This window comes from Thermobia domestica, chromosome 16 (assembly GCF_964235325.1).
Source record: "Thermobia domestica chromosome 16, izTheDome1.hap1.1, whole genome shotgun sequence".
NCBI classification, from domain to species: domain Eukaryota; kingdom Metazoa; phylum Arthropoda; class Insecta; order Zygentoma; family Lepismatidae; genus Thermobia; species Thermobia domestica.
In genome coordinates this window covers 162,587,257-162,605,814 of record NC_137469.1, presented here as the reverse complement: position 1 = coordinate 162,605,814, position 18,558 = coordinate 162,587,257, and the positions used below count along the sequence as shown (strand labels likewise).

The 18,558-nt window shown below is 36.2% G+C and overlaps 1 protein-coding gene across 1 annotated transcript in view; it reads right to left on the bottom strand.

The window, feature by feature from the left end:
* Positions 1-2,011: 2,011 nt before the first annotated feature.
* Positions 2,012-18,558, bottom strand: part of LOC145673500 (uncharacterized) — a 110,540-nt gene continuing 93,993 nt past the window's right edge. Inside the window, exons 17-19 of the mRNA XM_081743270.1 lie at positions 14,587-14,762; positions 13,198-13,288; positions 2,012-3,581 (exon numbers count right to left, since the gene is read on the bottom strand). Of these exons, the coding sequence (XP_081599396.1) occupies positions 3,487-3,581; positions 13,198-13,288; positions 14,587-14,762 (362 nt within the window). The 3' untranslated portion in view covers positions 2,012-3,486. The remainder of the gene's footprint in view (positions 3,582-13,197; positions 13,289-14,586; positions 14,763-18,558) is intronic.

Genomic DNA, 18,558 nt, shown 5'->3' with positions numbered 1-18,558 from the left:
TCAGAAAGTAAGGAACGACTGCGCATCGCGCGCGGCGCCGACCCTTCACTACTGCGATCGCGTGCGCGACAGTTAGCTCCTTATTTCACCTAAGTGTGAGCCAAGTCTTAATAATGCAGTCCCGCAGTGATTTAAAATGGCAGCGCCAATCGAAAATCCCGCCAAATGTGAATGAATCCGGAGTACCATTCGTTTTCAGAACGCTCAAAAAATTAAGCATATTGAAATTTATAGGCAAATAAATAATGTTTATGGTGATAGTGCAATGAAGAAGTCATCAGTGAGGAAATGATGCATTATGTTTAATCAAGGAAGGATCAGCGTGCATGATGAAGATCAGAGTGGGAAGCCACCACTTGTTATAGAAGAACTGAAGGAAAAAGTCGAAGGAGTCGAAATTCCGGGGGGGGGGGGAATGTTTTACTTGGCACCAAGTGATTTTCACTTATTCCCGAAACTTACGGAATTTTTGAGTGGAAAACAGTTCGCAAACGATGAGGAACTCAAGCAAGCAGTGTCAGCCTGGCTCAAATCTTTGGCGGCGGAGGAGTATAACATCGGTATTAAAAAATTGGTCCCACGTTATAACGAGTGTCTTGACAACTATGGCCATTACATAGAAAAGTAGAGTAAAGTTCTGTAGTTTTGTAAATGAAGTTTTGTGCTGACATCTTTTGTTTTAATTTAACCATGCCAAAATGTTATTTACTTTCTGGACGACCCTCGTAATTTTACGTTAATCCATCGAGTCTTAGCCATTTATTGGGTTTACAATGTGTTTGTGCTAACAGTAAATTAACTTTCAATGACGTGATCACAAAATCGTATTTTTAGAGAATATACTCGCAATCGGCAATGGTGCGACTGCTAAAAAACACTAGGTGACCTGTGTTACATATCTGTACAACGTAACATGAAAAAAAAAAAAAAAAAAAAAAAAAAGAAAGAAAGAAAAACAAAGAAGTGACTATATGACATTGGATAACACGAGTAATAATTATACAGACTATAATATTCTTAGTTGTCAACACTGAGTCCACATGTGTGTGAAATTCAGGACTGTGATTTCACCACTGTGTTCACTGTTAAATAATTGCAGGAAAAACTGCTTTACGAATGCCGATCCCCAATAATAGCAGATATCCCACTCAAACATAACATCAATAACATCAATTTGTTGTTCTAAATATTTCAAAGGCAACACGAAAAGAGACGGTTGTGCAAGATTGCTTTCAAGTCATAGTGCAGATATACAGATTCCTATGGAAGAGCAGGTGTTCATTGTGAAAAACTATTGGGAGTAGTGATTTTATTAAGAATTATCACCAAATTTGACCCTATCATGGACGTCCGCAACGGGGTTGGTGGGGGCAGATGGAGCAAAATGGGGGTGTAGGGAAATTAATTGAATGAACAATGTCTTTTTGCTTATACTATACCATGAATACGGGAATTATACCGAGTAAATCAGCCCCTGAGCAACTTCTTTTCCTTCACCTATACCGAACTGAGACCTATTTTCCAAGAAAAACTATAAATAATTTCATAAAATAATAACAATAAAGGACTACAAACATTGCTCTCTCCTGCAAAACATCTTGCCGACGTCCATGGACCACATTTGACTTTTCTTTGGGATCATCGAAAAGAACGTGTATACATGAGGAAACAGCACATACTGGATAAGTTACGAGAGAATACCTGGCGCGAGATCCAGGAGGTTCTGGCAGCAATCTTGAGAATCACCCAACGTCGTGTTTAGCTATATTTGAACGCTTTGAGATAACATTTCCATCACCTCCTCTAACCTCATTTCTATTTTATTTCTTATACATACAAATATGATATGCAAAGATTTAGTTTCATTTCCTCTTGGAATAATCATGTACTCTAAAATATTCTCGAACAATTGTTTGTATAATGTTAACAGTACTATGAAGAACCTAAAATTTGATTATGTAATAACCAAAGCGAACTGTGTCCCAGAAAATTTGAAAATATTCTTCTATCATATACATTCTATTGTTCTTTTTTTTATTTACAATTTCTTGTATACATTTGTACTAACTCGAATATAAAATGTTAGTGCTTTCTAAGAATGATAATACATACAGAAGCAAAATTAAATGACAAAAATTATTCAAATTATACATTAGAGACGGGAAATTTCCGGATACAGATTTTTATATATATAGTATGGGACAAAAATAAAGAGCCACAAATGACATTAAAATTAATTACGATTTTGATCGTTTATTTTTGTCCTGTAATTTATATATATATAGGGTGTTTAAAAACAACACCGACGTTTGGGCGGAGATTTCTGACACCAAGAAAAAAGTATAGACTAATCTGGGTGCACAAATGCTTCCTTTCGGAGTTACAGGCTGCCGAAAACATGAAAAAATGAACTTTAAAGGTCCATAACTCCGAAACTATGGGACCTACCGTAGTCGGGTCAAGACTTCACTTAGGAACTAAGATGTGTACTATTTAAAAATACATGTTTCAAAATCCTACGGTACTCACGTAGCAATTTTTATAGAGGGAGTTTGGCTAAGAGCAACTACCTGTATAAAAATTGTTGCGGAAGTACCGCAGGATTCTGAAACATGAATATTTGAATAGGGCACATACTAATTCCTAGTAAAGTCTTGACCTGACTGCACTAGGTCCCATAGTATTGGACCTGTGGACTTCAATTTTTTTTTCCATCATGTTTTCCGCAGCCTATAACTCGGAAAGGAAGCATTTGCGCACACAGTTTGGTCTATATTTGTTATCTTATCTTGGTGTCAGGAGTCATCCCCAAACGTTGTCCGTGTTGTTTTGAAACAACCTGTATATATATATACCGAATTTACAATATCGGCAATGGATACCAAAACAATGATGACATAAGGACGATAACATGGTACCATCAATCATCCGAATCCGGATATCTTGACCGTCAGTGTTAAAAAAAACACAAGGAGAATTACATTATTGAGTTTTATACTCTTTTATGTTTTAACATATTTGGTGAATGTAAAATTTGAACTAATATATGTATATATTAAAATAACACTAAGAAACTTACATTACAAAATGAAATTATACGATATAATCCTTTTGGTTTTATTATTTATGAACTTAACTCTAGGTGAACAACACAATTACCACTAGAGATAATCGTTCATAGGGACACGGGAAGACTGTCCTATTCGACAAAAGTCGAACAACTTGTGTCCAGAAAAAACAACATAATTTAGGTTCTCTTCACCAATGTCCTTCACTATGCCATATCGATCCACTATAGCCAGTTGACAACTCACTCCGAACGGCAAGACAATCGATATAATCTTACAAAATGCTTATATTCTTCTTCAAAAAATAAAATCTGAGTGTTTTTACACTGAAAACTAACAAAACAGTTGATTCAGTTCATACTTCATGCTGTTTCTCAATCTGCTGTAATTGTTATGTACAAAGTTCACTGATAAGCCATTAACTTTCATTTGCACTGTCGATATTCTCTCTTATTCGCACGAAAGCCAATGTCGCAGGCTCATCTTTCTTGTTAGTTATATTGTAACTCATACCTGAAAAAGAGAAGACATTTAGAACATTGCAATGGCAATTTTAGTGTCATATAAATCTGGCCACGATGACATGATTGTTGGAAGAGTAAGAACTACATTTAAAAATGTTACAAAACCGTGATATATATATTAAAATGAAGATTTATTTTACTTAAGGGGGCAGACTACTAAATAGTTAACACATAGTTTAAGTTATTACAAAATAAATATAAATATTATTTAAAAAGCAGTTAACACGTAACATAGACAGCATGATAAGTCATCAATTACCGTTGAGTTCATTTCTCTAGTCGCTGCCTTAACCTAGATTTTTGGGTAATTCAAATTCTGATCACACTGTAATTTCTATGGATGGCAACACTGAAAATTCTTCCGACTTGTATTTTCGGGTGTGGAATTACATTATCTATTATTGTTGTAAGTTACATTTGATTATCTCTTTTCACTTACGAAAAACGGGCAGAAGAAAAATTGTTAGCTTTTGAAAAATATTTAGTAGTCTGCCCCCTTAATACAACGTTCTACGAAAACTCTAATGATATGTACATTAGTAAGGTAACGAGCTATTACATCTCAGCGACTGCAGCCCTTAAGTAATTTCAGTGGGTAAACAATATGTCGCAAAGCATCGCGTTGGAAATGTCTGATCAAGACCCACGGTTCTTAAACAGTGCTTTGCAATAGAATTCTGTGAGAACCAATAATAAATGAAACAGAAGCTATTTAAATGTAAAAGAATTTAATCTATTGCTCCCCTCAGTTTGTTCTGAAAAGACCTCCGAGATTCAAGGAGTTTGAGAATCGCTGGTGCACTCTAACAGAAGAAGTTGCAACGTTTATCGAAATTGCTTCGGCTGATAATGATGACTAGCCATATTACATTCAGATCAGCTCACATCCACTTTATTCTGGAGAAATGACTGCTCAGTTGCAAAGTGCGTACCTCGAGTATGAAGATTCTCCTGATAAACTTCCTGACCATGTGAGTGTGTTGTGGGGTTTCACGGGATTTCGCTTTTTATTTTTCTTTTTCTCAATATTTTAACAATCCACCAATTCTTTCAAGGTCATTCACTTATCCATCTCAATTCATCTGCACAGTAAAGCGGGATGATGTTTTTTTCAACAATAGTTCCCCGTGTTTTCGGTTGCAATTTATTTAGTGCACTCCTTTTCAGAGATCACAACGACTTTCTGCATTTTTGTTTCTCAAAGCTCTCGTTTTGCGAGGTATGCATACGCCAAGTTCTATTTAATGTTACCCAATACTTCCATAGTTCAATATAAAACCAATGTTGCACAAATTTTTTGAGCTCATACGAATGGAGGCGTATGACGCTAGGATAAAAAGTAAAAACATTGACTACACCTGAATAGAGTCCACGAATACGGATTTTGCCTTTTTACAATAAGCCGTTACAGCCCAAGTTATATAAGTGCAATAATAGGTAACATAAGATTCAAATCAAATATGATTCCGCTCCATTGGCTTTTACATAATTTCGACTGAGACTAAAGAACAATGTGGACTTACTCAAACAACTTTAACTGGAATTCTATCAATGTACCATATTATATTACTCTTTTACATTGAAGTTTGTGTTCTGTCGTTACAAATGACTCTTTTAAAGAAAACGATGTGTCTAAACAAAGTATTATATACGAAGTTCCAGATGGTGTTCAGATAATGGATGTTAACTAACACCAGGGCTTGCAACTTTCTATCACTTACAATGCTGCGTAAGTGACAAACCACTCCACTTCTGTCTAAAATTCATCTTCATGTTATCCCCACCTTCTTGTTAGCCTACCCAAAGACTTCTTTCCCAGATATAAAAACCTTCCGTTTCTTTCACCTAAGTTATGCCAAACTTTCACATCAAATAGCGCAATGGTTATTGGCATAAAAGATTAATAAAATACTTCGTTCTCAGACTCTTCGTAAGATTAGTTTTATCAGTACTGTTCTCAAATAGTCTAAGTATAATTTGCAATCATATCACCTCTTATAACAAAGAAATTCTACACTTTCCACATTTTTTTTTAATATCACTCTTTGAAGTGTACAAGTTGCTGAATTTGAATTTAAACGGCATCGGAAGTGTCACTGATCATCTCAGCGACCCCGAAAACTATGGATTCGACATTAATATCGGTCGTTTTCGATCATTTTTGTATCTCCTCCTTCCTCTCTCCTAAATTGCACCGTCAAACTAAAATGATAAAAACACATTTCAAGCCCGAACCTCATCTATGTTGAAAATTTGATCGAGATAGGTCGGGTGGTTCAAGAAATATTAAGTCACTTTCATTTTTATTTATATAGATAGATTATTATTCTTAGTTGTTCCCGCAAGACTTCGGTTCGCTGCACGTTATAGATTGAAATTATGATCAATTAGCAGCTCTAATGGTTTACTTTTCACTCACTTGAGAGAATACATAAATATTAATGCTTGAATCTAAATACGGTAAAGCTCTGCTAACGAAAATATTCTTCACGTAGGTTGGCGATAAAGCTTGTTAAATATTACACTGTCCTAAAACTAAGCGTTAACAACTGTTTGTAGCTTATATACTGTATTCATGGTGCTTAGTTACTAAATCATATTGTGTGAGAAATGGAATAAATATTTTCGGATGTCATTTAAGAAACTAAAATCTTATTTATACTTAATATCGCCGCTGTCTTAATAATAAACAGGAAACTAACTTCATGTTTAGCAAATTTACTATTCATTTTTACATCAATTGAAACCATACAACTTAAGTTGTAAATAAATTGTCAAAATATATTACTGTAGAACTCAACTCTAAATATGATTGCTATTTTGAAGCAATTCGATTGAAACAATGCAGTTTTTAAGTTGCAATTTCACAAGAGCAGGACAGGAAGGGGCAAACGTATGGCTAGAGGGAGAGAAAATCGAAGATATTAAGACGTTCCCCTATTTAGGGAGTCTAATATCTTCGAACGGAAGAAGTGGAAAAGACGTAAGTTCAAGAATAGCGCAGGCTAAACAAGCATTAAACACGAAAAGATGAGTGCTAACTGTAAAATTCTATATTCTTCCTAAAAGAATATAAACACACCTCAATTGTGTCTACTGTAATTCTATAGACCTGCCCAAATCAGTAACACCTTTTCATAGAAATGCTTACTTTATTTCTATACCTGTTTATGGTATACACTTTTCACAAGATCTATCCAACAATTATTTTGTGGATACACAATCGCTACGGCTCCCAACTAAATATATTAATCTCAACTCACACGTACATTAATTACTTCTTCATAATATAGCGATTCGATTTCATCTTAACATTGCACATAATATTTACCTAACAACAGCTACGTAACGACATGTGTACAATTTCATGTAACTTCCTGCCCATACTACATCCCAACACTCTCCCCCTGTTACCTAAAAAACCGCCGCCACTAAAAAACAATATTAAATACAATTAGTATTTTTTTTTCATTACAATTAATCATGAATACAGTCTCAATTGTCAATCTCGCTTGTCTTTCTTCTTCGGTGCTTTGCACCAGGTTCTAAGCTCATCAATCTGTGCCTCTAAGTTCTCTAGTTTCTCAACTACCGCAACTAACAAATTATCTCGATCAATTGACCGTTTATGCAAAGGATCTTCACCATTCGAGTTGCTAGCCATGCCATCTGTCGACTTCTTTTCTACACATTTTTTATTTGCTTTTTCTGTTTCGGTACCAGTAGCTGATTTTAGTTGCCGGTGTGATGATGCTCTTTTGTTTCTCATGCGTCTTTTACGCTGTACAATATGTATTGGTTTTTGGATTTCATCATTTGACATTGAATTGTTTTTCAATCCCATTTCTTCGTCCGTCACAGAATCTACAGAAGTACTTAATGTATGTTCGTTAATCTGTGGCTGTTCCATATCGCTACTTGTACTGTCTGCAATTGCTGGTAACATATCCGAAGCCGAAGTTGGGTCTGTTCCTGCCATATCTGCATTTGGAGTTTCCACCCAGATTGTATCAAGCCGTAGAATGTTTGCCAAATTACTTAATTCTTGGGCTTCATGTTGATCACAGATTGCAGGCTCTTGATACCCAGAATTAACTAAACCTTGTGTTTGACGTTCTGAACACTGACGTTCTGAAGACACAAACGAATCATATTTACATGTCAAAGCAAAATGATTTTTTCGTCCACAACGTAAACAAATCTTTCCCCATGCCGGGCAACGTCCTCGTTTATGCTGCATCGAACAATATCAGCAATTACTCTTTGACTTTGGTGAAGTCTGAGCAGAAGATAACGAAGAGCTATGTGATGTTGATGAACTGTCGTTTTTTTGACGAATCCTTGGCGATTGGATAGAGTTTAATTCACTTTTTTCAGATGTCTTATAAAGCCGAAGTTGTTGTTCGGTACTTTCCATTGCTAATGCTATCTCTGTTGCTTTGTTGAATGTTAGATCACGTGTATTGAGTAATTTTCTACGAATTGATTCATCCGCAATCCCCAAAACAAATTGATCCCTCAAATTTTCGTCCAAACAACAGGTATATTCACAGAAGGTCGACTGTTTTTTTAAATCCAATACAAAAGATGAAATTGACTGGTAAGGCTTCTGTCGCATGATGTGAAATTGATATCTTTCCGAAATTATATTTACTTTTGCAGCGTAATATTTTTTCATCACGATCTTGATGTCTTCATAAGATTTTGCTGATGGAGAATCTGGCCAGCAAATGTTACATAGTTGATCATAAGCTTCTGTTCCCATTACTGTAAATAATGTTGCAACCTTTCGTTCTTCTGGTATTTGTGCTGCTATGCACATAAACTCAAAGCGTTCCAAATAAGTTTGGAGGCGATCAGTTACCACATTAAAAATCGGAAAGCTCGGAATGGTAGACATAATTAAACAGAGCGTAACTTCAATAAACGACTGCGCCAATGTAAAATTCTATATTCTTCCTAAAAGAATATAAACACACCTCAATTGTGTCTACTGTAATTCTATAGACCTGCCCAAATCAGTAACACCTTTTCGTAGAAATGCTTACTTTATTTCTATACCTGTTTATGGTATACACTTTTCACAAGATCTATCCAACAATTATTTTGTGGATACACAATCGCTACGGCTCCCAACTAAATATATTAATCTCAACTCACACGTACATTAATTACTTCTTCATAATATAGCGATTCGATTTCATCTTAACATTGCACATAATATTTACCTAACAACAGCTACGTAACGGCATGTGTACAATTTCATGTAACTTCCTGCCCATACTACATCCCAACACTAACATCAAGAAATGTGTAGCTGGACGTTCGTAAATGCTTTAGTAAGACCCTAGTATGGAGCGTGGCGCTTCACGGATCAGAGACGTGGGCACTGAGAAAAGCTGAAATAGAAGTATCTGAAATGTGGTGTTGGCACAGAATGCTGCGCATATCATGGACCAAAAGGAAAAGCAATGAAGACGTACTAAACGAAGCTAATGAAGGACGATAGATCATGAAGATGATAGAAAAAAGAAGAAAGAGAATGCTTGACCTTCTTATTCGGCACTCCAATTGGGTCACTGTGTTGATAGAGGGAAAGGCAGAAGGAAGGCCAAGGATAAACTATCTAGATGGTGTTACGAAGAAGAGAGCTTATCAAAATATAAGACAGCTCTCCCAAGGAAGAGAAAAGTTTTAAAATTTCCATATTGCCCGCCAACCTATGGTTGAGGAGAGAAAGAAGAAGTAGTTGCAATTAAATCATAATAATAGTTTTGAATCTGCAAATTGCCTGCACGCTAGCACAATCTATTGGTGTTCGCAAAAAGCGCAGGTAGCGAAGCGGCGACTGTTTACTATTAGGAATTCGTGTTACTCACAGATTGAGACGTTTCCCTTTTATAATAAGGATTATTTCAATGTTTTCTATAGTATTTTTTGCTCTTACTACAAAGTTGAACTTGTCACTAACCACAGTATCCTTATTATATCACAAATCAATCTTTGTTAGTTTATGGACTGTGTGACTTAAAATAATACACTTAGTTTCTAATGTCTACATAAACATTTCTAAATAGTATTCTTAAGATTAATTAAGATATGTTTAAATGAATCCCAAAGTAAAGTCCGGGTAGGAAAATTTTTGTTCACGAGCTTTCACGTCGAAAATGGCCTGAAACAAGGAGAAGTGATTCCACGAAAAAGGGAAATTTTCTGTCACGGGCATTTCTTCAAACTACTACTAGAAAGAATCACCTCATTTTTATTTTGTTTGGTAGTAACCGTCACAAAGTAGGTATGCCATGTATAACAGTTTGCAAATATAACACGAAACATACGTAAAAAAATTAATTATTGCCCAATTTCTCAACACCGTGGGCTGTCACAGACTACAGTTGACTGATTTTAATCAATAAATTACAACTGAAGTCGCAAATCAAACATCATTTAATGGTAATTAACACGTTCGCTGCTGAGAACGCCCATCGGCGTCCAGTATTGAATTTGGCATATGCGCCGGACGCCTCTCGGCGCTTGTCCCTGCAGCTGATTCACTTTCCCGCCAGCGCTAGTGCAGGTATTGCTAGCGCTGGCGGGAAAGTGAATCACCTGCAGGGACAAGCGCCGAGAGGCGTCCGGCGCATATGCCAAATTCAATACTGGACGCCGATGGGCGTCCTCAGCAGCGAACGTGTTAAATGGAAGAGAACACTTCAATGTTTCGGTTTTGTGGAAAGGAAACCTTTATAACGATTATTTTCGAAAGCTTGACTATGCTTAGTTTCTGTCACCTCTATTTCGTCTCAACTTCATGGCAATAGAAAAAATTATCATTGCTCTCAACAGATAGCATGGTCGTCCACATTGGCAACATCCACAAGAAGACAAGGCAGACATGTTTGACTGAAAAACAGAAAAAGTTGTGTGTGTGTGTTAAAAGCTACGGGAAAAATATTTTTGTGTGTGGAAAGCAGGTGCGTATATTAATTAATACTCAACACCATGGTATTTATTACTGAATGTATTTGTATGGTATATACCTTCTTTCCCTTGGGGAACCTACACCTTAACGTAGAAAATTCGTACACAATTACTCACATGTACTGGTTAAAAAGTGGGCCGGTAAAGATAAATTATATTCGATTTTCTCAACTCCATGGTTCTCAACTCCATGTCCATCTGAAAACTAAGGAAGCCATGGTGTTGGACAAGTTCACGGAGTTGATAATCCTATAGTGTTTGTTATGCTCATGCTCTTCCAAATATTTGTTCTTTCAATATATTGATAGAAATAAAGCTCGTTTATGGTCTAGAGACTAGTATGCTCGCCTTTCGTGCGTGGTTCTGGGTTTGTTTCCCGGTGGAAGCTCAAAAATTAATGGTGTTTACTTCGCACAGTGAGGCAATTGAAAAACTCATTTGAGTAGAGGTGTACTGAAACCTGATCGCGCAGACCATCGCAACGGTCGTAGAAGCCGACACGCTGACCAGGTGTCATTCACACTCAAAGGCCGGCTGGTGGGTCCTAGCCCACTTAAGGAGTGTTTGGCGGAAGTTCAGATTTGGGGTTGTCAGGTAGCCGGAGGTAAAACTTCAGTCAAGTCAAGATGGATGGTATCTGTTTTTAACCTATTGAAGTCTCAATCTTATGATCAACTAATTGTTTTCTTTTCAGGGACTGTCGAAGAGTCGGAGGGCAATATACGGACAGTCAATTTTATGACGCGGATCGGGAGGAATTTCTCCTGGCCTACTAAACCTGACGTTTAAAAAGCGTTGGCATTTGTCATTCTGTGTAGACTAGAACAGCCCTTCCCTCTTTCCTCAAGACATTTCCTTCATTGGAGTGGAAAATGAGGGCTGCTTAACCAAGAACATAGAATTATCCAAAGAAAACAGAAATGATGAGTGCCTTACACTGTCATTTAGTGTGCATTATACAGGGCGTTTCAAAACAATACCGACAACGTTTGGGAGGTGATTCCTAACACCAAGATAAGATAAAAAGTATAGACCAATCTGGGTGCACAAATGCTTCCTTTCGCAGTTATAGGCTGCCGAAAACATAAAAAAATGAACTTTAAAGGTCCATAGCATAAAACTATGGGACCTACCGTATTCGGGTGAGACTTCACTTAGGAATTAGTATGTGCGCTATCCAAATATCCATGTTTCAGAATCTTGCGGTACTTACACAACAACTTTTATAGAAGTAGTTGGTGAGTACTTCAGATTATACGCCCGTAGCCAAACTCCCTCTATAAAAATTGCTTCGTGAGTACCTCAGGATTCTGAAACATATTTTTGGATAGTGTGCATATTAGTTCCTACGTGAAGTCGTGACCCGGCTACGGCAGGTCTCATAGTTTTGGAGCTATGGACCTTTAAAATTCATTTTTTTCATGTTTTCGGCAGCCTATAACTCCGAAAGGAAGCATTTGTGCACCGAGTTGTCTATACTTTTCGTCTTATCTTGGTGTCAGGAATCAGCTCCCAAACGATGTGTGTATTGCTTTGAAACACCTTGTATATATACCAAATATACAAATACACTTACCAAATGTTGAAAAAGTATTGCACTTTCGACGTGTTGACTTGACCACACAGAGAAGACAGACGGTTTACATAAGCTCAGAAAACAAATGAAGTAGACAATAGACAGGTTTAGTGACTACTTAATCTGTTTTCTAAGCTTATGTGAAAAGTTTATCCTCTCTATATGATAGTCAACATATTGAAAGCGCAATAATTTTTCAATATTCGATAAGTGTATGTGTATTTCTTTTTTTCTTATTTACGTCACATATTCATATATATATATATATATATATATATAATATACTCGATTTTGGAACCTTCATTAGATATATTTTCATATGTTTGGAGTATTTTCTGGATTATTTTTGTATAAAAAATTACGTGTCATCTAGCTTGTTAGAATTTTATTCAACATAAGGAGAATAATTCTAACTTTCAAAAACTATTGGAAAATTATTTCAATTTTTATGTAAATTATAACTTAATCACTTATAAACCAAAACTTATCACCCAGATGTATCACGTTTCTCAACTCCATAGCAATTTTCAATTCCGTGTTAACTAATCTCAACTCCGTGACCTATGGTCTCAACTCCGTGGGTGCTGAAAAGTTTATTATTTTTTATTTACTACACCAATAACGATTCAGCTCTGCTGAACACCTAATTAACATGTACTTAGTAGTAGTAAGTGCATGTGATATTTTTATCGAAATAGGCGACCATCAACGGAACAAAAATTTTCCAAGTGAAAATTTCCCTTTTTCGTGGAATCACCCATATATATATATATATATATATATATATATATATATATATATATTTAAAAAAAATACAATATTAAGCCAAAGCTTTTAACAAATGCGATTTTAACAGCATAAATAGTTGTTGAATAAACAATTAAATTAACTGAAGAAACAATTCCTTCACTTTTCGAGATTTATGGGAATCCTGCAAGGAACAAAATTTCTGATTAAATTATTTTCAGAAAGGTTTATTTTAATACTTTGCACATTATCAACATATACTTTTCTTATCAGTTCCGGAAGTGTTTCATGCAGCACCTACCTGCAGGAACGTAGATAAAATCTCCCTCACTGGAATCCACAATTTTGGAATCTAAACAAACTTCAACCCTTCCTCTCATTACAATGTAGACCTGAAAAATAAACAAATAATTAAATATAAATAAAAGATTAAGTATAAAATGAAAAAATAAAAATAAAGTGATCTGTTTTTTCAACTGAATGACAATAAATGGTACAATTCTCATGTTAAAACAACCACTCAATACTTGATGTTACATTTCATTCTGCGAAAAACGCTGTTTACCAAAGTAATATAATCAAATTATCTGAGTCTCTCTCGCAAAATTATACATTTTCTCACTGATCTGAAAATTTCTGTTTAATATCTTGCATATTGACTTCTCTTTAAAGTACAGTACATTGCAAATTTATTTTATAGAGCTGTTTTTTCATATATATACCTTATATATATATATATATATATATATATATATATATATATATTATATTTATAATCATCCAAATCATACACAAATTAAACATGTGAAAATAGTTACAAAACTTAAATACTTTTACATATAGTTCCCATAAGGATTGAACCGTTCGATCATAGAGAAACAGAATGTCGAATGCACACATTCGTTGTCAGCAACTCAATAATTTTTAGGATTTAGCGATCGCACAGTTTATAATAACAAAGTTCAGCCGTCATGAAGTTATGAGAAACAGGAAGTAAAATTTGTGGAAATTCAAATAACACTTCACATATTTGAACTCATGATGTTGTTGCCGGAGACCCGGATTCGATTCCCGGCAGGAGCTCATGTGGTTCGGATTCCACGTTAATCAGTAGATCCATGCCTCACATAGCCTCGCTGCTGAAAAGGACGCTAAACTGTAATTCAACTCAACTCATGATGTTGCTGGACTTGCAGATTCTTGCAACAGGCGGCCATCTAGAATGATCCATTTTACGAATGTTCGTAAAGCCATTATTGAACATTTGATATCACTCCTGCACTCATAATGATTTGGTGCCATACAATACACAGTTCACAATCAGTTTCAGCAACTGTGTTTTTGGCACAAGGACAAACTGCATGATGGGGAACTGGAAAAGTACACGTGCGATGAGATTAAACTCTGTTTAGACGTTGCTTTTATACCCCACTCAATGTGTTCGATAAATATGAAAAGAAATGTTTAGTTGAGATTAAAGAAAGGGACACTGTTTAATTTGTAATGTTTCTTCAAATGTTGAACTAGAAATTTACGAAATCTTAGATAAAAATACATAATAACAGTTAAGCGATACAATTTTTCACGTCAATTGAAGGATTCCCGAATCTTAGTAATTCGCTGATGTAACATAACCGACCATATTTAACAACATCTACGTCTACAATTTGTGGTAAGTCCTTATACTTACGAAATTATTCATTCTTGCTTTCTGTAGACCTTTCGAAGTATTCGCCTCCAACGTAAAAAGTCCTGTTACAATATTCTCCGATTTGATTCCTAAAGTATGGTACAATTTGCCGTTATTTTTCTCGTCAGTAATAGATTTCTTCGTTGCAAGTTGTTTCTTGAGTGGTGCGAAATAATCTATGAAAAACAAAAACAATTACAAACTCTAATATACACAATAAAGTACTATTAACTTAAAACCTTTTTAAAAATCTTCTAAACATACCAGTAAATTTAAATTCGGAAAAAAGATTAACTGCACTCTATAATTTCAGTAGCTAACTGTAGACGACATCTTCAAGAGAAAAACATGCAATATAGGTTTCTCGGTTAGCATTCAAAGTGGGTTTATCCTCAACTAGAATTACTCTTTTACTAAAATTACTCACACTTGAAACAGGTATTTAATTTTTCTTTTTAGTTTCGCTGGTTGCGAGACTTCATTTTAATTGTTGAATGAACATACTAGAGCCTTTTTATTTGAACTGTGCCCCTTCTGGCGCTGCTGTCGATGTGTTTTCCCGTACCTCCCTCGAAAGAGGAGGGACAAGTTGCTGCGGCCGAGATCTTTTATTTGTTAGATGCGGAAGCGTTGCTACAATGAATTATTTCACGGACTTCGCTGTGGTCTGTCTTGTTAGCCATTCTAAGTAGCCTACGATCTTCACCTGTCAAGACCAAACGACTGAATTGCAAATTGGCAATATAGCTGAGGTCATTCACTTATTTTCCCTTAGCAAAGGGAGGGTTTCCTTCGTCAGAGGGTGGTGGGGGTGGGGCCGAAGTATATTTCGCATATTTTCCGAAGGCACACTTGAGATAGACAGGCTCTAATAATAGGTATCATGCCTCTATAAGAACATTCAGTATATTTCAACAGTAATAATGTACAACTAGTAATACCTATGGCGGTATCTTTCGATCTATATATTTAATGCAATGCAATCTTTAAGTTTTACGTCCCATGGTTATGCTGGTTAGGCTAAAGGGGACGGTGATGATGAGAAATGAATGAAGTGATGGAATGAAGAAACTGGGAGGAAACAGGAGAACTCCGAGAAAACCCACGAGCACGATGTTTGTCCATCACAAGGTCCACACGGCGCAGGCTGGGATCGAACCAGAGAGCCCAAGCACCGGAGGTGAACGCTCTACCACTGAGCCACCGCGCCTCCTATATATTTAATTCCAAGGAACACAGGACGAGGCTGCTGTACAAGAGTGAGAGATAAATATCATCTACGGGTGACTCACAGACTCCATGATACGTGTTGACGGGTTCTCTAAATAATTCATTTAAAATATGAAATTAAATAAATATTATCTTAATTATGCATTTTATATACAATCCTACTAAGCACCTATAAAAATACAAGTTATGAAGAATCAATATAGTTCATACCACAAAGAAATACAGTTCCGTTTATGAAAATTGCAACACCCACAACGAATGGCCTGAATGAATCCAAACGTTGCGAATATGTGCAAGGATGTTGTAGTAGGAAATGATTAAAATTTCAGACAGATAGCGTCCACGTAGGCCGAAAGTGCCCTCTCGTCTGTGATCGGAGTGGTAGCACACAAGGTCAGTGCATGTCGCAGGAAGGCAGTGGATAGTGGTCAATCAAAATGGAAACACGTAGGCAAGTGTCAGTACGCCTCGTTGACGTCAAAGTGCGCACTATACGTAGTTGAGTGAGTTTGAACCGGGCAGAATGATTGATTAGCAGGAAGCGGGTTTGTCGTAGCGCGAAATTGGTACTCGTACAGGACATGCTGCGACAACAGTGATACGTGTGTGTGTGGAAGCAGGCAGAAGAGGGTCGTATAAAGCGACGAGTAGGGACTGGACCACAGCACAGGATGACAAGACATCTTGTCCGAATTGCCATAATGGACCAGACAGCGGCATCCACAGTGTTAGTTAGCTCAACGCTGGAGCACTTTTATGGAAGTTGCCATGTCTGCGTCGACTGTTCGACGTCGTTAGTTGAAATCTGGACTGGTGGCTCGTATACTTGACTCGACAATTCACTTGATCAGAAACCACAAACGCATCAGACTGATATGGGCACGCAAACACTGTCACTGGTGCTCAATGGCGAAATGTGGGATTTTCGGACAAATCCTGCTGTAACTATAAGTGCTATAAGTACTGTAGAATCCCTACCATCACAGTAAAGCTCTATGATGATGCCACTGTGAATATCTACATCAATATAATTCACATACTCAACATGCCTAAGAAGTTTAATGGCGAAAACTCCGCCTAAAACTTTTATTAAAAAGACTTCTAGAGTTTGTCTTGAACTACACTGAAACGGCGATACAACAATTAGAACCTCTAAGGAAAGAAAGAAAAAAAAACTATCTGTAAAAGGATTGTTGTTTTTGAATAAATAAATTTTAACAGTCACTTCATATACAATTCTATGTCGTGTAAATTTGCAAATATACGGAAGAGGGGGTGCGGCCTTGGGAACTACTTTAATACTCTGCTTACGAAATCATTTTCACTTTACACTTTTTATACTTTTCGAGTGCTACGTAATATGTCGTCAAACATTTATCCTTAAAAACATAATTCTCATATCTTGATAAATAGAAACAATCCAGTAAGTCCGCATGACTGCAACTGACTGACAAACAAAAGGTTTAGAGCACTCCCTCGTAAAAACTTTTTCCTTCTTTCTTAATGTTCACAATGTCCATTTATGTAATGTTGTAACTGGAGATGCACCTTAGAATGGGGAATGCTTCAAAACAGAACATTTTTTTTTTTTTAACTTTCTGCGACGATTTACGAAAAATCCAAAAACTTTCTGCAAGTATTTTAATAATGGTGTAGTAAAATTATAACAAAATTTTCAAGCGCATAAAGGTAAAAAAGTTTATTTTTATAGGCTTTTTATTTATGGAAAAATATACAAGGAGCTTATTGGGCTGCATAATAACTGAATAAGTAACCAATCAAGAAATCCTCACGTATATTTACTCAAAATGAATTACAGGTATTTATTTATTTATATTTTTCATCTTAAAACATGGCGATAAACCATTTAAATGTCTCTGACTCCTTCTTGCAAATTTGAATGTCATCTCTTTAGACATTAATTAGTCTCCATAAATAGGTCTGAAATGATTGGTATTGACTAGCATATTTTTGACATAAAGCCATTTTGAAAAATTTCCTGTTTCCCTTATAACCAGCAGGTGGTCCATTTATCTATATGTAAGCCAACATATCAGTTGTGCTGATCTCTTCAAACGGAAAATCACTGGATGCACGGTGGTTAGCCATAAGAACCCAAGCTTTCACTTATCGTCCTGAGGTAACCATTTTCTAAGTATCACAATTACGTTATAACCACGATGACAGTTACCAAGGAATGCGTAATGGCTCAGGAAGCATCCCGCCACCGCACAGCTGCCTGCTAGGGATTTTGATTCTGCTGCATGCACTGTAGCACTGGCGACTGTACAGTCTTTCCTTTCGCGCCTTTCAAGCTTATCGGTACACCATAATTTCAAACGTTGGATCGCGTTCTATTCACGGAGAAGAAAATCTTTCTGCAGTCCGCATTTTCTTTCTGCGATATTTCGCGCCGTCGCCTGTTGTTCTGCTTAAGGGAGGAAATGAAATGACAAATTTAAAATGCAGAACACAACTGTTCGTAACATAGAACAAATACTATGAAACACGAGTGGCGAGAAATTTGGTTGTAATTTTCAGATGAGAAATACGATATAATGAGTTATGACGTCATAGAAACTAACATGTTCTAACACTTTGTCCTCATATAAGTTTTGGGTTCTGGGTAGCTGTGCTCTTCGATGGCGCGAGTAACTCTGTCAACACTTTGAGAAGCAATAAGCCACTATTTTTTCTTCTTCTTCTTCCGGCAATACAGATCTTACATTTGTTAAATGTTTA